We start from the raw sequence: 22,597 nt of genomic DNA, 5'->3' as shown, positions 1-22,597 counted from the left end.
AATCTAATTTGTGGCACGAAAATCTCACAGAATGCTGTTGCCTGTAAAGATACTAAAATAACATGATGGAATAAACCTAAGAAGGTCTCGCAAATTGTGAATCAACCTTGCAGTTGAATTTATCACATTTGCCTTTCTCCAAATACTTAAAATTGAATTGTAGATCTGCCTCTTGCCATTTGTTATTTGCATCAGGACAGGAAATAAACTCAGATTTGATCTGGTGAAAACATATTGAGGGAAGCTGGATTCTAAGAGATTAAAATGATTTTAAAATTGGAGAAACAAACATAAATAAGCTGCACTACGCCTATGACACTATTGATGGCTGAAAATGCAAATAATCTGCAAGCTCTGGTAAGGAAAATCTAGGGACACAGTGAAACAAATAAGAATAAGATTAAATATAAAGAGCAACTAATGACAACCAGCTTTAGAACTGAAAATGAATAAACTGAAGTGGTAGATTGCGTCTGTCTTTTAATAAATCCCCTTTAATAAGCCCAAAGGCCATAGTTCGTGGGTCAAAAAAATAAAAGACCCTGTCGTATTTTCGGGGAAACACGGTAGTTCTTTTGAAAAGTCTATAATATTGGAAAGGTAGAAGGAAAGAGGAACGACCAACAGCATGGTGGAGGAACTGAATCACTGTGATAATATACATATGCCACTGGAAGACCTGATGGGTCAGAAAAACCTGAAGGTACATAGTTGGAAAACCTGAAGAACAAATCATCCTTAAAAAAAGAGTCAACACCAATTTGATGTTGCATATAATCAACAAGTTCAGTTGAGAAAGTTATCTGATAGTGTTTATACTGTACCAAAATAAATAAGAGTCAAAGCACAATGCAACTCATCCCCAAAATGATAATAATAGGATTAATTATATATAAGAAATATTTAATTATTACTCTTTTAGTCATATTACATCCAGATAACTTTGGGGTCGACTTTTAGTTCATGGTGTCTGTGAAACAACATGGAGCCTTAGTTTTGAATCTCCAAAAAATGTACCTGGTTTCTTTTAAATACATATGTTCTCTTCCCTATGAGTGAGAGGGAGGTGAGATATGGAAGAAAGCCTGAAGTTTACTGATATTTCTTGATTGGGGAAATCAAAGTTTTTGTTATATGTGAATTGACCTACAGTCATCTATTGTGGTTACTCTTGGTACAGGCTACAATACATTATTTCACTCCACTTGTACAAGATATGAAATCCCGAATCCACTGCTAAATCTAGCTGTACCAGGCTGGCTTATGGAAATAGCTAATGTCCTATTTATTTAGTACATACACAGCATTCTACTTTAATATAAAGCACAATGCAAGATGGGCTGGATAGATAGATACATTTGGGGGGAAGCAGAATGAAATGTACTTTGACCTTGAATCTTTGTTATATATGTAGTAGTTTGTTCATGTGTTGCTTGACATGTCTTAGTAATATGTAAGGCACACAATGGACTCCTACAAATGGAGAGGGTGAAGTAATATAACCTCATGACATTAGGGAATGAATTCAGGCTTACAAAGAGAAATAAGAAAGCTGTAATTCAAGCCTTCTGAAATAATCTGAATATTTGTACAATTAGATCACACATGAATAATTTGGGAACCACCAAACTGATCTACATGCTGCAAATCTGCCCACCCCTCCCCTGCTCCCCACTTACAACAAATGTAATATTCTACATTTGATCCAACCAAGAGAAATTGTTAAGATTTGTTATGGTCTCAGGGTGATTTGTACATAATAAAAAATATGTTTGTTTATATATCAGCAAAATTACTAAGGTGTTTAAGGATGAAGATTGTTTCTTCAAAATCATACAAGAAAATTGACACAATCTGCATTCACAAGGAAGCATAACAACATAAGCAAAAAAATACTAGTATACAAAAAATAAAAATATGTACAATTTCTAATCTGAAACTGTATCAGTGGTGGTTTGCAGTGGTACGCCCCGGTACGAGCGTACTAGAGCATGCCTGGAACACTGGGTACTGTTCCGGTACGGTGCTCCGGAGGGCCCGCCCGCCCACCTGAGCTCCTTACCTGTCCTTTAAAGCCTTTGGCACTTCTGCACACGTGCATGGCGGGTACAGTGCCTGCGCGACACTCTGTCAAGCAGCTGGAGTGCCACGGAGATTTGCAGAGGCGTTGCTGGCAGGTATGCTGCACGCGCACACTGCATGTGTGCGTGCGCTGCGTGCGTCCATGTGGACAGTGCCGGGCCCGTTCCAACCGTACCGGTTGGAATGGGATCCGGAACCCGCCACTGAACTGTATTAAGTTCAAAGTACTGTACTTTCAAAATGAGAGGCAGTCTCCATCAAATACAAACAGTTCTTTTGCCTTAAAACAGGGAACCTTGAATTTGGGATGGTACAATGTGAAACATTTCGTACACCCTTAGTAAAAATCAAGAGTACTGTGGAGCAATAAACAAAGTAAGTCTGTATACAGCTAGGGCAGTTCTCAAATGGATCTGAATTGCTACAAGAACACTATAAAACAGGGCTTCAAACTTTGATTTATTTTGAGCATCATGGCACATAAACAAACAAACAAATAATTTCACTGCAAAACAGAGCTTCTGTTTCACTCTGATCACTAACCTGGAAGATTTTGTTTTCCTATTAACATGACAGCAATATTTGGTTTTATATCCTGAAATGAAGCCAGCCTGACTATTTCTTATACATATACGTTAGTTACTCTTAAATTCAATATAGATTTGTTGACTTTCATAGGTGAAAAAAAACTGTTCACATAAGCACATACATCTGAACAGTGCTAGTTTACTTATGGAAGTGATATTTTCAAAAATCATTCTTGGGAAGAAAAAAAAGTAGACAACTAAAACGTTATTATACTTCTGCTTTAAAATCTAAAACTCCTCTGTAACAGTCACTTCGCAGTAAATAGTGATAGCATTATTATTAGCATTTGAATTAAAAAGGAACATACGTAGTCAATGACATTTATTTGCAGTTTAATGTTGATACCAGCACTGTCTTTTTGTGTGTCACTATTAATCCTAAAATAGACAACTATGACTAATTCCTTGGGAGCAAACACCATTGAGTTTAATAGGTTTCCTTCTAAGTCGACATTCATAGAATGACAGTTTGTCTGGACACCCCCCCCCCCCAAATCCTATTCTCCCGCTAAATGGACTATAAAATCTCATCTTGAACTATTTTCCTCAACCTCCTGTCTTTCAGATGCTTCAGCAAGTACAATTCTTAACTTCAAAAATAATGCTGGCTAGGAAGCCTGGAAACTGAAATCTAAAGCATCTGGAGAATATGACTTACCATATTTTTCTAAGTATAAGACACACATTTCCCCCCCCCCCCCCCGCTAAAAGAGCGTGGAAATGTTGGTGAGTCTTATATACTGAATACAGCCATTTTGGGGCTCCCGAAGCCTCGCCCCTACATCCCAAAAATGGAAGAGTTTTCCCCTTCCTCCAGCCCCCAGAAGCACTCTGCAGGCTTCACCAGGGCTGGGAGAAGGGGAAAATGCCCCCGTTTTTGCAAAAAATGGCCCATTTTCCTCCCGTTTTTCGCAAAAACGGGGGCATTTTTGCCTTCCCCCAGCCCTGCTGAAGCCTGCAGAGTGCTCGGGGGGGGGGGGGGGAGGACAAAAACTTTTTTTTTCTTACTTACCTCTTTGAAATATTGGTGCGTCTTATACACCGTTGTGTCTTATAGTCCAAAAAATAAGATAAGTAAAGCACCTTTAAGCATGTATGAAGTACTCCAGCTTTTCTTGTGTTGAGCTACAATACCTGTTAGTCTCCATGGAGTAGGAAACCAAACCAACTTTGGGAAGGAGCTTGAATTCCTTCCTATTTCTATAACCTGAGGTTTGGCAGGCCTCTACTTCCTTGGCTTTTTGAAAAGCAACAAAGACCTGGCTTTTCCTCCCCAAGTGCTGGGATAGGATAATGTGACTTAGTTTTGATACTGTTTTTATACTGTTTTATTGTTGCTATCATTTTAATTCTTGATTGGGAGCCACCCAAAGTGGCTCTATAAATGTTTTAAATACGTAAATAAGAAGTCATGAATTCAGCTTTTGCTTTTCAACGTGGTTCTGTTTGAACTATGCACTAAGCACCCTTGCACACTCAGATGGATACACCCAAGCAAATCCATGGAAACTCCCCTAACAAGATTTATTCCCCAAATGCATTTATAAAGTGTCTTTTCGAACATGAATCACCGTTCAGTTTTTACAATCAGCTGCGACTGAGAAACATGCTTCCTAAGAAGCCAAGAATCAGGAGTCCCGGAAGTAAGTAGGCCATTGAGCCAAGGAGCATTACAGTGCCTACTCTGCAAGTCCCAACTTGCAACAGATCTGCACTTTTCAAATAGAAAAAGCCCTGGGTTTGTTTGGGTTTTTTTTTTGTTTGGCAATGTTCAAATACAGTTGTCAGAGCTGTTACAGTAATATGAAAACCAGAAATTCCACAGATGGTCTACCACTCCTTGTGGTATATCTTCAGAGGTTTTGCATTTTAATATATATTCAGTTTTGATATCACTTGCCTGCCTACCATCTCTGTTGCTGCACTTCCTTGCGACCAGAAGTAAACTGGTCCAGTCTGGGGATACGATGGTACTCCAAGGTAGGGCTAGAAATACAGTCAACTCTCAGCCTGGTGTGAAGCTATACTTTCTTCTCAACCTAAGGGAAGATTCATAATGCTGCAGTCTTGCTTTGTACATGACCCCTTTTCTCTTCTATTGTCCTTATTGGCTGCCAAAACCTGCAGAAAGGGTTCTCATAACACAAAACCACTAACACCTCTGGAGAATACCTGCAGCATTGCAGTTTGTTGACCATCCATCTTTTGCAGGAAAATCAACACCATTGTTCAACCTCAGTGCATATGTATGTAAAAATGTAACATAATCGGGTCTTTCAGGCCAATGTAATAGAGGCAAGAGTTCTCATGAGATCAGCCTCTTCACCAACACTAACAGGCCTTACAGGAAGGAAAAGAACTACTGTAAACAGTGCCCTGATCCTAACCCCAGAGCCAGTCCAAAAAGATATCATGGTTGATGGTATATAAAGCAACAGAGAAATCCAGAGATCATCTCCATCCTGATTTCTCCGAAGGTCATCAATGAGCACAACCAATGCCCTAACAATAATACAGTTCAGCCTGAACCCAACCTGAAAGGGTCCATCTAAATCGCTTCACCCAGGGCCTCGAAGCTAAGGGCCCATCAACCTTTCTATAGCCTTCCTTGAAAAGAGCGAAGGGGAATGCTAATTGCAGCTATGAAGAACCTTGGTTAATGGTGCAGTTAAGATATGTTTTCAAATGTACCAACAGTAATCTATAGTGAGTTCCACTGGAAAAAAAAGGCATATACATGCTTGCACATTAAGAAATAATGGCATGCTAAAAAGTAATTAACCTAACTACAAACTTGTTTAAGGACTAGTAACTGGAAAATAGTAAGTAATCTTGGTCTCACCCCCCCCCCAAAGGAAGTTAGCATCCACCCCTCTCCTAGAAAAATGAAATATTTTAGGAAATATAAAAAGGGAAGAATATTTCCCCCCCAAAAGGAGGCAGAAACTCAGCCCCTCACCTTTGTTAAGGCCTGGGTCAGCTTATGTACAACACAAAAGATGTGGCCTCCAGGACATAAAAGGACCTATCTAGCAACAGAACTCACCACATGGTACCTGGGAAGATTGCATCACCCAGCAAGGCTCAACCAAACTTGGGACTCAAAACACAACCTACAAAGTTATCCCTGTATGGCCCCATGGGAGTCTGACAACCAATCAGAACACAAGCTCAAATTCAAAAGCCTAGAGAGGGTATAAAACCCAGTTACTCTCAGCATCTCTTCACTTTTTGCCCAGGACCTCAAACCATGTGGTGGCCGTACCCATCGTAAAACCATCTTTCCAAGCAGCCTCCATGTTTCCAGTGTCTTTCTACCCACTTGGAACTGAACCCAGATTGACATTTCTTCCAACAGAAGAAGATAGTATGGTAGTATTCCTCCCATCCTTCTAAAGAGTGGTGATAGACATTGGGGGCCGGGGGGGAGATGTGAAGGGGACAAGGTCTCTTTCCAATCCATTTCCATTTGAGAAAACAGATATTTTTATCCTGCCTAACTGTATGGTAAACTAAAAAGACTGGACATTTTCTCCTTGTATGCTATTTATTCATTAAATTTCTACAGCACTCTCCTGGAACATGAGAAATCAATTGGATATGGAAATCAAGCTCACTTGGCCTTTTGGTTTTATTTGAATGAGAAAAAACACAAACCTAGGAATAAAGAAACAGCATGAGCAGAAACACATTTAACACAGTTCCTCTCTTCATTCATGTTTTCAACTGACAAGAGGAAGGTGCTGCCAGTCTTACAGCAACGGAATTTGAGTCTATTTCATTGGCTGTGTTGATTGGAAAGCTCAACAAATAGGGAATGCCCCATTCTCTATGAACAATAATCTCCATTCCATCTATTTCACATATCAACCACTCAATCACTAGCAACGACTGTTTTAAAAAAGATAATATCAGGTATATTATCCGGAGAGGTATGTACAAAATCTCAATTCTACAACACAGAATCCCTCCACATTAAAGAAATCTATTCCGATGAGAGTAACAGTAGATATGTCTTCCGTGCACATTGTTAGGAACATTCTGGATCAATAAAATAAACCGCATATATACATTCTATCTCACTTGAGAGACTTGTTAAAGCAAACAAAGTATATTTGGGGAGGCAGCAATCTTCAAAAGGTGAAAAATATTTTAAAAGCCAAAAAGAAGTTGGAGTTCATAAAGTTTCCTTTGAAGGGAAAGAAGGTACATATTTCATATGTAAAAAAAAATAATTTTCTAAATATGACTCATTCATCAAACAAAAAGTTAGCAGAAATTCAAGTTCTCGGAAAGGAAATCAATTGATTCCCAGTTGATTTCTAACCTGGAGGCGTGCAGGCATCAGCTGGAGACTGTACAAATGTAGAGCGCCTTTTTGTGGGCATAGGCAGGGCCATCTTCTGTTCCTTATGTTTTGCCAATGCAGCTTGCACTGCCTCTGTATGGATGTCTGAGAAATAGAAGCAAACCCGTAAGAAAATAAGAACATTGCAAGAGCAGAGCCTTTAATCATATGTCTAAAACAGAGGTATCCTTTTATAGCCATTTAGCAAACTGGTCATGAAGCCATATAGCAAGGTTAAGCATATAATTGCTAACAACAGAAGCTGAACAAAGTTGTATCGTTTAATTTTTTTTTTTAGGCACATCCTACACAAATTGACAGTGTCTCTGAAAGCTTCGCTGATTTCACAGAATATGAACTTCTGTTGATCAATGGGGTAGAATATTTCAAGACAAGAAACATTTATACTTGCATGCTTTTCTGAAGAAAATTTCATATGACTAAAATGAATTATTAAACATAGTTAATGGGTAAGATTGTGGTTACAGCCAGAGTGCAGAGATCCCCACTTTAGAAATACTCTTCTTTTCTACAACTTTTATGTCTCTAACCAACTCATCCAGAGAACTGGAAATCTTTTCAAATAACATGGGCTGATACCAGGGGTGGTTTCTGGCTTCTGTTACTGCCAGTTCGCACAGGGATGCTCTTTGGGCACCCAAGGTGCTTGATGCATGCATGCACAGTAGTGAAAAAATTGCTTCTGTGCATGGCGCAAAGTAAAAAACAAGATGGCAGTGCCGTAGGCGCCCCCGATAGGACCAGATGGGGGCATGGCCAGCCGAATTACTACCTACTCGGCTGAACCAGTCCAAATCGGTAGGAATTCACCTCTGGCTGATACTATACTGGTTCAGTGGTGTATATAATTCCTTTCTCATTCTTGAAGCAGGAATTTCTGATGTAGTATATTGTGTGTAAATTAAAGCTAAATACACACAATCTGAATTCTAATTCAACATTTCACACAAATTTGACATATATTTCCATTTTACAAAATGAATCATAATGAAATGTTTGAATTTGCAGAAATGCAAATGTCTAGATGCACAAAACATCAATAGAAGTTGAAAACACAGCAGTTGAAGAATATATGAAGAAAGGCATGTTAACAGCCCTTCACATCTCTTAAAGTTAGATAAAATACAGCTTTTTAGTTGGATAAATCTACAACTAGTTTAACACAACTGACTGCCTGGCTTCAAAGGGCTAGTACAGTTTTTAAATTCAACAATAATCTGCTGAACAATATGCTCCAGAAGAACAACTTCAGCAAGATGACAGGGACCAAGGTCATAAAGTCTGCAGGAGGTTATGCAAAAATAACAGAGTTCATGCTGAATGTGCCATTTACTCAATATGACTCATTTGGACAAGCACAATAACACAGTGCTAAGATGAAACCAACACAACGTGATTCATTCATTCATTCTGGAGCACAATAAGAAGGAACATATGGGCACAAAAGTTCACCTTATCCAGAAGGATTAAAAATATATATTTGTGCGTTCAAGGTCTGAATACATTTTGTAACTAAAAGTGACTCTTCATATAATTCATATTGACTGGCAACTGTGAAACACATTCAAATTCATAAACATTTCAATAATAGATTGGCTATTGGAATACATTATGAGAAACACCTAAAGTAAGAATATCACTTGTAAGAACTTTGACGACAATTGCAGATTACTCATATGTCAATAACGCTTTAAAAAATTCCCCTCAATTTTAGGACATTTCAGGTCCCAAACATGGGCAGAACTTATTCGAATCCACTATGGCAAAATCTGGATCTTGCTTAACAATATCAAACATTTTGTCCTCCGCTGAAATACTTTGATTGGCTTGAATTTAAACATTTGGTTTTCAACTGTTTTGTATAAGAACTACTCTTATTGAATGTGTCACACCCAGATTCCCAATCTGGAAATCGCATTATCTGCAGCAAGAACAGAGCTGTTACAGAGATTCTCAATCATCCAGGTCATGGTTGTCTCAAAAGTGATTTTCCAAAAGGGAAAAAAACCACCTTTGGGACATAGTTGATGCAGAAAATACTGAGGTTCTTCTGCCCCCACTACTAGTATAAAAGCACTGCCGACTATGAATAGTTTTTAAAAGTATAAGTGAGCACCAGCAATAGCAATAGCTTTTAGGCTTATATATTGCCCCATACTGCTTTATACTACTCGCTGGTGCAGTTTACAATGAAGAAGCAATATTTGCATATTGCCCCCAACAATTAGGTCCTCATTTTACCAACCTCGGAAGGATGAAAGGCCGAGTCAACCTTGAGCTGTTCAGAATCGAACTTCTGGCAGTGAGCAGTGAGTTAGCCTGCAATACCGCATTGTAACCATTGCGGCACCAGGCCTCCATCTTGCAGAAAATAGGTCTCTTTTTGAGACTCCTTCAACTCTTACCAAAGTTCAAATATAGGTTAAAAAAAAGAAGCTAATTCCAAGAAGATCAGAACTCCTCAGTGACATGTAATGACTACAAAAACTCAGGATAGAAGGAAACTGTTCCTTTATTCATATATTTTCTTTACAATAAGTCTGTGGACATGAAGGGGGAGGAGGGATCTTCTCCCACGTCAAGATGCAAGTTCTCTCTGTACAAAATGAACCTTTCCACAGCAGGCAGCTGTACTCCAATTCCCTTACTACTTCACAGCAGCTGGAAACAGTATATGGAAGATGTCAGAGTCACAGAGTCACGCTTACGTGAGAATCTTATGTAATCTCCAAACATAATAGTCATAATCAGTGAAAAGAAATGTCTCAATGGTGTAAGCTGAAGCCACCATGCTAATTTTTCTCATATGAAATGGACGTTCATTTTTACTGTGAGAAGCCATATGCTTGCTAGCTACCTAACTAACTAACTACTGTGAAAAAAAGATATTACATTGTGTAATCAGAGTATGGACTCTTGTTCAAATGAAACAAAGGTAGCCTGTTTCCCTGAAGGTCTTATTTTCTTTTTACCCCCTTGAAATAAGCAGTTGGCCTTTTTTTCGGAGAGATCTTATGGCCTCTTTTTTTTCTTTTTACCCCCTTGAAATAAGCAGTTGGCCTTTTTTTCGGAGAGATCTTATTAATTTTGAGGTCCAGGAATCGGCGAGCGTGGTTACCTCATGGCTGTTGCTGTGTTACAATATTTTCGGTGGAGGGCTTATTTTAGCGCATGTGCTCAAAAGCCTGACTGGGCTTATTATCTGGGGAGGTCTTATTTTCAGGGAAACAGGAGATAAAAACACAGTTTAAAAAGCAAGTGATTTTTATATTAAGACTATATTGGACAGTTTAAAGTAGAAAACTGATTCACTGTCATCAAGTGGATTTTGTGATTTTTAAAGTGTCTAAATCTGTGCTTCCTACTAAACAAATGACTCTTGATAATCAATTATTGAAGCATCCCAAAAAACATCTCAAAAGATGCTTAAAAGGCATAAAGTTTTCTTTCACCTATAATATGAAACTATTGAGAAATCAGTTTGTCAATCTGGCATCTCTGTTATAAGTAAAATGTAGCAACTTATTCAATGAGAATTTAGCATGCTGCTCATATGTAGAAATATTCATGTGCATGTGGTCGGAGACACTAATGTTAATATGTATGTGACAGTGTCATTACACAAATGCTACAATTTATGCACGTGTCATATATTGAGAAGTAACTATGCAGGGCAATTGCTGAAAGGCTTCAACTCAAACCTGTCATTTTGGTATTACTTTAGTTGCTGCAGATATTGTTGGGTATTTTTAAAATTGACAATAAGGAAATTAGTACTTAATAAATTATTACTAAATTTATTTACTAAATAAAACATCTCATAATCCTAAAAGTGTTTTTATCATGTATTGTATAGCATTCAGTTAAAATGAAACAGGCTTTAGATTAGGGTACTATACAGAGCCACACAGATGACCTTGGAGAAACTGTTAAAAAACAAAAACATGCTTTAAGCCCAGGAAACAGAGAAAGTGCTAGAAATAACCTGAGATTAGGTAAAGGTAAAGTTTCCCCTCGCACATATATGCTAGTCGTTCCCAACTCTAGAGGGCGGTGTCATCTCCATTTCCAAGCCAAAGAGCCAGTGCTGTCCGAAGACATCTCCATGGTCATGTGACTGGCATGATTAAACATCAAAGGTGCACGGAACACTGTCACCTTCCCACCAAAGATGGTTCCTATTTTACTACTTTCATTTTTACATGCTTTCGAACTGCTAGGTTGTCAGAAGTTGGGACCAGTAACGGGAGCTCCCTCCATTATGCGGCGCTAGGGATTCCAACCGCCAAACTGCCTACCTTTCTGATCGACAAGCTCAATGTCTTAACCACTGAGCCACCATGTCCCTGAAAAAATTAAAATTAAACATTAAAAAAGTAAACTGAGACTACTTTCATCCTAATTCGTTGGAGTATAAGCAGGAGAGGGGAAACCAGGCTTTAAATATTTTTAACCATAGCCTACATCAACATCACTCCAAACAAATTTGAAGAGTCCGTTTGTGACCTGATCTACCTCAGAAGACAGACGGGTGCTTTTAGCTCTTCTCCTAATCTCCACTGCTGACACAGATATTAATTTGGATAATTTTAAACATTATTATACATGAACAAAGTAAATTCACTACCATTCATAATTTGCCAACATCTAATGATCCCAGCTGGCCTTTTCCTTTTTCCCTCCTGTAGTACCCTCCGCTTGTCATAACTAATATTTCTGTTTATTGTTTAGTCAAAGATACTAAAGGTTCATTTGGTTCAAAGTTCATCAGGTGATTTTCTGGCTTCCTTACCAGACCGGTAGCGTTCGTCTCTGGCTCCCCCAGAGCGTCCTCGGTGATATTTAGATGAAGATGGTGCAGGAACCGCAGATGGAGTTGGTGTCTGATTGCGGGGTTCTTTTTGTAAACCTGTTTCAATCCCTGTGGGAATATTAAAAAATAAAAATATTTTGTCAGCAAACTGAAGTGGACATATTTGGGACATTGTTAAAAAAAACTCTACTGGTTTCACTGTGTAACCATTTGGAGTAATTACATTTAAAAATTCTTTTATTGAAATAGTTAAGGTCTCTGAAACAATGAGAGATCTCCCTTTGAGTGTATATATCAGGGATGTCACCGGCCAGCGGGGTGCTTAGATCTTGCCTACAGGGCTGCCCTGGAAACAACAAAGGACCGGCCTGCGGTGCCTCTGCCAATGAAAATTGAGCTCGGGAGGGCGCAGGTGGCCTTCTCGAGCTCTGTTTTTGCTGACAGAGGGTTGAAGGAGGCCGCCGCAGGTGAAAGCAGAGCCTGTTTTCGCTGGCAGAGCACTCAAGCTACCACAGGCGCCCCCGACACGAGTGACATTGAGCTGGCCATGCCCATCCTGGCCGCCAAGATCAAATACAACCCTGATGCGGCCCTCAATGAAATTGAGTTTGGTGTATAGCCCCAATTCTCAGTAGACAGAAAGTAAATACTCCATAAAGAAAGCAGAAAAGCTGACTAAGATAAGGCACTTCAAATAACTTCATGAGGCAGCAGTCCAAGAATATTTTCACAATACTGATGGTTCTATGTATAATCATAGATACATATTCCATGTATGGATATATACAATGAGAATTTCTACACTTCTCAGTATGCAGACCTTTGCTCTTTTGCTGTTTGCAGTACATTTAATGATACATTCTTTCATCAGAGGAAAATAATCAATTTGAGCCAAATATAAATTTGATCAGAATACCTTAAAATGTAATTCCTAATATTCTTTAAGCTAAGCCCAGCAAGCTTCACAAGAATAATAGCATACTAGCACCAAAAGGCACATGACATAATGTTTTTAAACACAGTACAATGGCTTTGTTTCAGTGCAGGAAGAGAAACAAGGTCATTCATAACTGGAGACCTTTTTGAGTAAACAATTGCAACCTGCTATTTTTATTTTATTTTATTTTTTGCAAAGCAGGATACGTATTGAAGATGCTGGAGGAGGAGGAGACATATTATTTCACATAAGATTGCATATCTTGGAAATTTGCTGCACCACCATTTTAAAGGCTGACAAGGTGGTTAAAAAAACCTAGATCTTTTTCCAAGGATTGGGGTGATCTTTCAAATCTTATTTCTTTTTTATTAGGACCCTAAGATCAAAGCACCACAGCAATTTGCAAAAAATCATAGATGGAGTTAATGATCAGGACTCTTTGAACAAATACCAAGCCTCAGAATTGGTTCTTAGTATTAGAAGTGAACTAGGTTTACAGTGTTTGATAAACTGAAGTTTCCTGCATTTTGGAAGCTTAATTTAGGTGTACAGTATTGGGGGAATAATCACTGCTGTTGTTAATTAATGGAATAAGAAATCTTGCTAATTTATCATAAATTACAGAAGGGCAATTCTGCTGCCCTTCTGCTGTAATTCTAAATTACAGAATGGTAATACTTATTTTTCCATTCCCACTTTCACAATCTTAATACAAGCAATCCTCCAGTTATGAAGGTCCATTCAGTTATCATCATCTTCATTTAACAACCCTGTAATCCTTGGCGTGATGAAGTCTGGGCAACTGAATGGAGCTAGCAGAATGTTTTAATGGCCCAATGCCCTTCCTGTCACCAATGCGGAGTTTTGTTCAGCAAATATATTCTCAGTGTGCCCAGAGAGAGAGGAGGCGGTCTAGAAATCTAAATAAATAAATAAATAAATAAATAAATAAATAAATAAATAAATAAATAAATAAATAATAAATAATAAATAAATAAATAAATAAATAAATAAATAAATAATAAATAAATAAATAATAAATAAATAAATCTGCCTCTACCTAGGATCGAACTCACAGCCTCCTGATTGTGAGGAGAGAGTTCCACCTGTAGGCCACTGCATTACTCTTATGATGGTTCGTTCAGTGACCGTTCAAAATTATGACAGTGCTGAGCGAGGCAACTTATGACCTGTGTCCTAAGTTACAGGCGTTGCAGCTCTCTCCCTGCAGTCACATGATCACAGTTTTGGCTCTTGCCAGCCTGTCCACACTTACAACTGCTGGGGAGGCGGGGGCTGTAACTCCTCTTACCTACCTATCTTTCCCTCCCATCTCTGCTCTTAAACACTGGGAAAGTTTCAACAGTGCAGTGCGGAGCAGCCAAGCTCCCCAAGGGCTAAACACTGATTAGCTTCCACACTGCCCCACAGGAAGCTCCAAATGCTCAGGAGACTCCAAGGGTGTGAAGTAGCCACCGCCCCCCTCAATTGAAGCCTGGGAGGCCCCAGCCTAGCCACCCTCACTGCCCTGCCTATCACTATGTTAACTGATCTTTACTGTTTTCCTCCTTCCATGAGGCCATCTGGAGTGGCTCTTTATCAGCAAAGGATTTTAAAAAAATATTGTGGTGCGGTGTCTTAAAATGCCTCCTTTCCTATGCTCCTGGGGCAGGGCTGGAACACTGGAGCTGGGTTCAAGGAGAATTTTTTTTTTAAAAAAAAACACCTTCTCCTTGCGTTCCCAAGGTTCTGCAAAGGGAGTGCAACTCTTCCAAGGCTGTGCAGAGCACCCTCGTATCCAAAAGCAAATGTTTTGGCTGCCATTAGCATTTCCCCCCCCCCTTTTTTTTTCCTCTTTGCAGAGTGTTTTCATAAGCTCAATCGTTTTAGAGGAGGAGCTAATTCTAGGTACAGAAGGCCAAGCCTTCAGAACAAATCCATACAAAGCCAAAATTGAAAAGATAGCAATAGACAGCAAACGCCATCCCAGCAAAGAAGTAGAAGAAATAGTGGACCACTTAGATACCCGCTGCAACAACATTGGACAGACTGATTACAGACAACAACATGACAAAGTAGCAGCAATGGTGCATTGGAATATCTGCAAGAAATACGATTCGCCTGCAAACAAGATCAGGGAGGACCAAAACATCGGCAAAGTCGTAAAAAATGAAGAAGCTAAATCGCGCTGGGAACTTTAGAATTCAAACAGACAAGCACCTCGTCACCTAACATCCCAGACTTAACAACTGTCAATAAGAAAGAGAAAAAAGTCTTCTGGATAGTGAACATGATAGCGGGATAGAAGAGAAAGAATAGGAGAGAAAAAAATACATAAAACTGTAACTAGAAGTAGAATGTGGCAATGCAAGTGAAGTTAGTTCCAATAGTAATAGGCACCACACTGTGCCCGAATTGGCCTGAGCAGTCATCTTAGATCATACATCTTAGATTTAACATGATTGATGTTCTCAAGGTTTCAATCAATGTCTCAAAGGTGCTTTTTGAAGAGGCAACTGGACTTTCTGGTTTCTCCATAGTGAGGGGAGGAGTATCCAGGATGGGTTGACCTTGTCCTCTCTTGATTGGACTGAGTCAGATAAGTTCTTTTAGCCACACCTTGGTCACCAGGCTCCACCCTGTTATCGACTCAGTCCATCTACGGACGGCTGTGTTCATCATGAGATCCTGAAGAAACTTAAAGGAAAATTTTTAAATTGCTGCAAAAGCGATTGAAATTGCCTCCATGCTGCCTGATCAATCACTAGAAGCTGAGGAAACCCCCAGCGGAGGTAGAAAGCCTGCGCAGCAACCGCTAAGGCGGCACGCAGCCCAGGTCACAGAGCGAGACCCAGGGCGCTAAGTGAGGACTCTCACCAAAGATATTTCGCTTCTCATCCAAGAAGCTTCTTCAGCTCTGGCTGGACGGTGGGGAATCAGAGCTGAAGAATCTTCTTGGATGAGAAGCGAAACGTCTTTGAAGAAAAACTAGAAAGTCCAGTTGCCTCTTGAAAAAGCACCTTTGGGACAATCATGACCTGGATGACTGAGAATCTCCAAAGACATTTTCATCACTGACGAACAAACAACATGTAACTGTACTACACATGGTGTCTACACTATATTCAGGTTTTACTGATATAGGTGGCCTTTAACCAGGGATGGGTTCCTGCCAGTTCTAGCCTCTTCTATAGAAGAGGTTCCATAAATCTACCGTGCCATTTAGAACCGGTTCCAGCTCCCTCCCCCCGCCCATCCGCACCACGCTTGCCCTGCCCGCAGCTCACTGATTGGCTGGCTCACCAATCGCCCCGCCTACTTCTAAGAGTTCTATATAAATTTTACTTAAAGCTGTCAAATTTGAACACCCCTGGGGTTTTTTTTTCCTAAAGGGTTAGGGGTGCAAGGGTCTTGTAACTTGACAGCTTTAAGACTTGTACACTTCAACGCCAGAGTTCCTGAGCCAACATGACTGGAGGAGGAATTCTGGGAGTTGAAGTCCACAAGTCTTAAAGCTGTCAAGTGTGAACACCCCTGGGTTTTTTTTCTAAAGGGTTGGGGTGCAAGGGCCTTGTAACCTGACAGCTTTAAGACTTGCATGCTTCAAATGCCAGAGTTTCTGAGCCAACATTTTGCTTGCTAAGCAAGAGCATTGTTAAGTGAGTTTCACCACATTTTATAAGTTGGCTACGCCCACCCAATCACATGACTGCCAACCCATTCCCACATGGTCACATGGCCGGCAAGCCATTCCCACAAAGCAGGCCACACCTACAGAAGAGGTTCTAAAATTTTTTGAAACCCACCACTGCCTTTAACTTACAACCACAATTCAAACCGGAATTTCCACTGCTAAGCGAGATGGTCAGTAAGGGAGTTACACCCAAAATTTTACAACCTTTTTGCTTAAGTGAATCGCTGTCACTGTTAAATGAATCACACAGACATTAAAGGAATCCAGCTTTCCTCATTGACTTTACTTGTTGGAAGCTGACTGGAAAGGTCACCAATGGTGATCATGTGACCCTGAGATCCTACAACCATTGTAAATACATGCTGGTTGCCAAGTGCCCAAATTTTGATCGCGTGACTTCAGGAATGCTGCAATGGTCCGAAAGTATGAGAACAAGTTGTAAGTCAAGGAATTACATCGTTGTCTATATCCCCATATAATTACTTAAGGCCTATCAGTCAATGAACCTAACACTGTTAATTATAGTTTTTCCCCCACTGTCATTATAGTTGCTAATTAGCAGTTATATTGCTAACAGTTAAACATTGCTTGAAAAGAAAAGAAAATTTAAAGAGAGATCAAACTGCTTTATGTAGGTAAATAATATGGTTCTAAAATTGGCTGGAAATCCCCAAAGAATAAAACATTTTATTTGTAGCATACCAATTATATTGCTTGTGATGGGAATTATATTGCTAGAATGAGGAAATTATAGGGGGACTATCAAAGCCTAGAAGAGCAGACATATTCATTTCAGCTTGAATTGCTCATTTTATACAGCTTAGTTTCTACATTCATTCCAAAAGGAGTACATTTTTAAATACAAAATATTGTAATATTTTACAAAATATTAAATCTTTGCTGTCAGGCCAAACGGCATTTTCAAGATTTGCTAGAAAACAACAACAAAAAAAGAATCACAGATAGGCAGGAAAAAGAAATTAAACCACACATAGACATGTTTTCACAATAATTACCATGACCCATAAAAGTTTGGAGTCAGCAAAATGGGACCCACAAAGGTATGCCTACAGCAAAACCCAATGATCTTTAAAATAGGTTTTTTCTTCAAAAAAATCTTGTTAAAATGTTCAAAAGTAAAGAAACCAAATCTGGTGTTCTCATGCGGAATGAGATTTTGATCTTTTTAATTTAAACCTTTTAATACAACCATAAATACTCTAGTGCTAACAATACAAATTGTCCAATTCCAGATTTTCACTGGGATTCTGAATTGATTAGATAGTCTAATAGTCCTTCGGGAGAGGGTGCGGCTAAGAAATAAATATTCTATTCTATTCTATTATCCAACCACTTGTACTTAACTTTTGAATGACTTTTTTCACATTTGCTGCAACTGTCTTGCCCTTCCAGAAGGAGGACAATGGATAAGAGTTGTGAAAAAAGGCAAATAAACTGTCTATACTAAGGAAATATATGTAATTGTGTTTTGACAATAATTGCGCTTTTCTCTTCATCTTTAAAACAATTGTTTGCTTAAAAGAAAATAAAAGGACACTGGTTAGACTTATCCTGTTTCATCTAATCTTAAAATATGTCTTACTTAAACTGGGGAAAGGGACTTAGCAAAAAGAATTTTGGTGTGTTTCTGAAACTATCATTTGTTAATCTGCATCACTTTTATTCCAAAAAAGATCTTGTCCATAACAATAATGTTTCCTGCTTATTCTTTCAGAGTTTGTCAATGTGTAAAATACATTGATTCTTCTTAAATTGCCAGATTTGATCTCTACAGGAAAAATGTTCTAAAAAGCCACTTCTGTAATCTGATGAAATGAAGGCTAAAACAATGTAATTATTGATTCACATACAACATTTTATCAAAAAAGTGCCAGTTTCTCTGAAGAGATTCGCTCTTTCATTAAAAAAAAATAACAACCATCACTGGATCCCCCCTATCTGGACAATTTCATCCAGTTTGCCACCTCCTGTTTTTAGAGAAGGTTGTAGAAAAGGTGGTGGCCTAGCAGCTTTAGATGTCTTGGATGAAACAAATTATCTGGACCCCTTTCAGTCAGGATTCAGGTCTGGCTATGGGACAAAAATGGCATTGGTCGCCCTTGTCAAAGATCTTTGGCGAGAGTGGAATGGGGGTAGTGTTTTGTGCTCATTCGGCTCCTTTCTTTGTGGCTGGTGCCAATTGGTGTTGATAAGGAGTGAGAGATCCAGCTCTCGGCATGCTGCATTGCTCGGTATGGAGACAACGGGATTTGACTGAATAAAAAAAGAAAAACTGAAAGTGTGAATCGGTTTGTGTACATAGAGCTCCAGGACTTTGTCTTCTTTGACTCTGAATGGAGTGGCATTGCCCCAGACAGATGAATGGTCCCTCAAGTAGCCTGGACAGATCTGACCGCCCCCCCCACTCTGCCCCCGCCCTCCCCACGTGTAATTAGACTTTAGATTTTAATGGTTGGATTTATCTTATGAATGGCTTTAAAGGCGATCACCAACACCTTGAATTGTATCCTGAAGCAAACCAGAAACCAATGCAGCTCATGGAGCAGTAGTGTTACATGGGCCATTCTTAGGGTCCCAAGAACTGCCCCCACTCTGCACCAGCTGTAGCTTGCAGATGCTTTCCAAGAGTAGCCCCATGTAGAGCACATTACAGTAGTCCAGTCATGAGATGGTCATGAGCACAGTCATGAGCACAGGAAATCCTGATCTAGAAAAGGCCCCAACTGGTAATTGTGCAAAGACTCTACCTAGCCATGACTGCCACCTGCTCTTTGAGCAGGAGTCACAAGTCCAGGAGAACCCCAAGGTGCAAACTGGATCTCACTGGGTTTGGCCCACCCTACTCATGTTGGCAGGGAGAGCAAGCTGTGGCTCCCGTCAGCCTGATTATTCTAGATGGCAGAGACCAGGAGGAGGGTCTTCTCTGCTGTTACATGTGCCTTCTGGAACATCTTGCCCCCTCCCCCCATGTGAGGTTTTCCTTAACCTTCCTATCATTTCATAAGGGACTAAAGATCTGACTCTCCCAGTCAGCTTGGGGCTCCGATAAAGGAAAAGGACAGCGGAGTTGGTCGATCAAACAACAGATCTGACCGCCCCCCCCCCACTCTGCCCCCGCCCTCCCCACGTGTAATTAGACTTTAGATTTTAATGGTTGGATTTATCTTATTTATGTATAGATACTGGTATATGTACACACAGGTATAGATTTTTATGACTGTAAGCCACTCAAGGTTATTCTGTGGCAGCCAATAAAAAGGATGGATGGATGGATGGACGGACGGACGGACGGACAGACAGACAGAGTAAATAACTAAATAAATAAATGTTGGACATTTTCTATTATGCAAATAAGTACGGTATGTAGCATACTTCACAATTTTTTCAGGATCTTCCAGAATAACAAACAAAATCAAAACATAATTTGCATTGCTTTATCTATATGCACAATTTTATTTTCAATCAGTTTTTACTTAAAATATGGAGACAAGCAGGACCATTAAAGTATTTCCAATTAAACCAAATTAAACCTCAGAGAAGTTAAGAAAAGCTTAAGAAATGAAGATTCTTACATCCACAGTATCTACTTTTATAATCACAATTAATTTCACTCCAGTATTATTTCTGAAGAAACCAATGAAACAGATTCTATTAAGTATATTCTAAAGAAAATATGAGCAATAGATTATCTTGATAGGAATAAGCAAGACATACAAATTGCTTTCCCTTTGCATAAGAAGATATTTATCTTCAGCATATGCTGGATTATTATTATCATTGACTGATTACTGGTAAGTATGCCTGTGATCTTATATTGCCACCCACTTACCATGTGGTGTTTATATGTTTTAATTCTTAAGAGTTCATTACAGTTAATTCTTGTAGAGGCATCAATAATCAAACAGTACAAAAACCTATTCCTGACTTTAAAGTCCCAACGATGCCGTCAAAGTGATGTCCCGGTGTCTGGAAGCCGTACGGATCTGGATGGGAAGTAACAGACTCAGGCTCAACCCGTCCAAGACGGAGTGGCTGTGGCTACCGGCACCCCAGTTCAACCAGTTGACTCCATCACTGGCCATTGGGGGCGAACATCTGGCCCCCGTGGATCGGGTACGCAATTTGGGCGTCGTCCTAGATGCCCGGCTGTCAATGGACGACCATGTGACAGCCGTGGCAAGGGGGGCGTTTCACCAGGTTCGCCTGGTGCGCCAATTGTGTCCCCTATTGGACCGGAATGCCCTCCGCACAGTCACCCATGCGCTTGTGACGTCCTGGCTGGACTACTGTAACACTCTCTACACGGGGCTCCCCTTGAGATGCACCCGAAGGCAGTTTCGGGAGTCGCTAGGTACTCCCACGTAACACCTCTCCTGCGCGGGCTGCACTGGCTACCTGTAGCTTTTCGGGTGCGTTTCAAGGTGCTGATTATCATCTTTAAAGCGCTCCATGGCACAGGACCTAGGTATTTGCGGGATCATATCCTGCCCCATACATCCATTCGGCCGATCAGCTCACACAGAGAGGGACTCCTCAGGGTGCCGTCCACTAGGCTGTGCCAGCGGGCGACACCCAGGGGAAGGGCCTTCTCTGTGATGGGCCCGACCCTCTGGAATGACCTTCCCCCTGATATTAGAATAACCACGGACCTCCGCTCCTTCCGTAAGAAGCTTAAAACTCACCTGTTCAATTTAGCCGGCCTGGCCTAATTCCAGCTCTCCCACCTCAATCTGTATTTTTAAATTTTACGGGTGGGTTTTAGGCCGAGTTTTAATTTTTATAAATTTGTACAGGGGTTAAGGTTTAATTTGATTTTAATGGTATTTATTCTTATGTGTATGGTTTTTTAATTTGGTGCCTGTACACCGCCCCGAGTCCCTTTGGGGAGAGGGGGTGGTCTAGAAATCAAATAAATTGAATTGAATAAAGTCTTTTTATTTGATCAAAAGAAAAGCTACTGTATTTTTTGGAGTATAAGACACACCTTTTGTCCTCAAAAAAGAGGCTGAAAATCTGGGTGCGTCTTATACGCTGATAACAGCATTTTGTGCCTCCCGAAACCCCGCCCCCTTCACCAAAATGGCTGTGCATACCCTTATGGAGGCTTTCAGAGAGCTCCTGGGGGCTGGGGAGGGCAGAAATGACCCGTTTTTTGTCTCCCCAGCCCCCAGCAACACTCTATAAGCCTCCATAAAGGTATGCATGCAAGGTTTTTTTTGACAAAAAACATTTTGCTCATTCCCCCCACCCAGCACTCTGCAAGCCCCTCCAAGGCTATTCATGCCTTTTTTTAAAAAAAAATGGGCATGTTTCCGTGAAAAATGGGCCGTTTTGGGGAGGTTTGCAGAGTGCCAAAACTTTTTTTTTCTTTTGGAAAGCTTTTTAACTGATTGATGAGAATTACATTGATCAAGTGCTGTGCCAGCAGAAACAAAGTGTTAAGTGCTGCAGATTATCAGCAATTTCCTTCTCCAGCACATGGATAAATACACCTGGAAACATCTATCTACCTACCTACTCTCTCTTTTGGCATTTTAACCACCTTATCCACCAAGTCCTAGCTGGCAGAGTGTTAAAGGCATCGTTGCAGGATGTAAGCTGTAAGTACTATAAAGCTGCCTTTGAAATTGACTGATGTGTCAGTGCTGATGTTGTTGAAGTGGTGGTCCAGATGCCATCAAAGGCATCTATTACTATTGATATTATCTTTGCTTTCTTTTGCCATATTTATTCTACTTCTGTTTGCTGGTCTTTGTATTTAGTAATTTTTCTCCAGTTCTTTCTCTTCTCTTCTTCTGTGCTCTTCTACTCTACTCTCTATCTCCAGGTATTACAATGTCCACTATCCAGACATCATCATCATCTACACAGCAATATGAAATCACAGCTGCCAGTTCTTTAGCTGGTGCTGGCCTTCATATGAATTGAGTACTTCCCAAGAATCTAAGATGTTGTAATGTATTGGTGTGATATATGTACAATATGCAATTGAAAGATGGAATTTTTGGCAATGCACAGATTTCCTAAATGCTGTCCAAGGTTTCTGGGTGTGGCATTGAGTGTGTTGATAAGCGCTGGGACCGCCACAACTCAT

The 22,597-nt window shown here is 40.0% G+C and overlaps 1 protein-coding gene across 3 annotated transcripts in view; it reads right to left on the bottom strand.

The window, feature by feature from the left end:
* The window catches only part of DIP2B (disco interacting protein 2 homolog B), a 195,804-nt gene that overhangs the window by 64,834 nt on the left and 108,373 nt on the right, over positions 1-22,597 (bottom strand). For all 3 annotated transcript variants that reach the window (XM_081934084.1, XM_081934085.1, XM_081934086.1), the window contains exons 3-4: positions 11,831-11,959; positions 6,997-7,122 (exon numbers count right to left, since the gene is read on the bottom strand). In XM_081934084.1, coding sequence (XP_081790210.1) covers positions 6,997-7,122; positions 11,831-11,959 — 255 coding nt within the window. The remainder of the gene's footprint in view (positions 1-6,996; positions 7,123-11,830; positions 11,960-22,597) is intronic.

Source organism: Natrix helvetica (assembly GCF_964273705.1).
Source record: "Natrix helvetica genome assembly, chromosome: 1".
NCBI classification, from domain to species: domain Eukaryota; kingdom Metazoa; phylum Chordata; class Lepidosauria; order Squamata; family Natricidae; genus Natrix; species Natrix helvetica.
The sequence above is the reverse complement of the archived record's forward strand: the minus strand, read 5'-3'. Positions and strand labels throughout refer to the sequence as shown.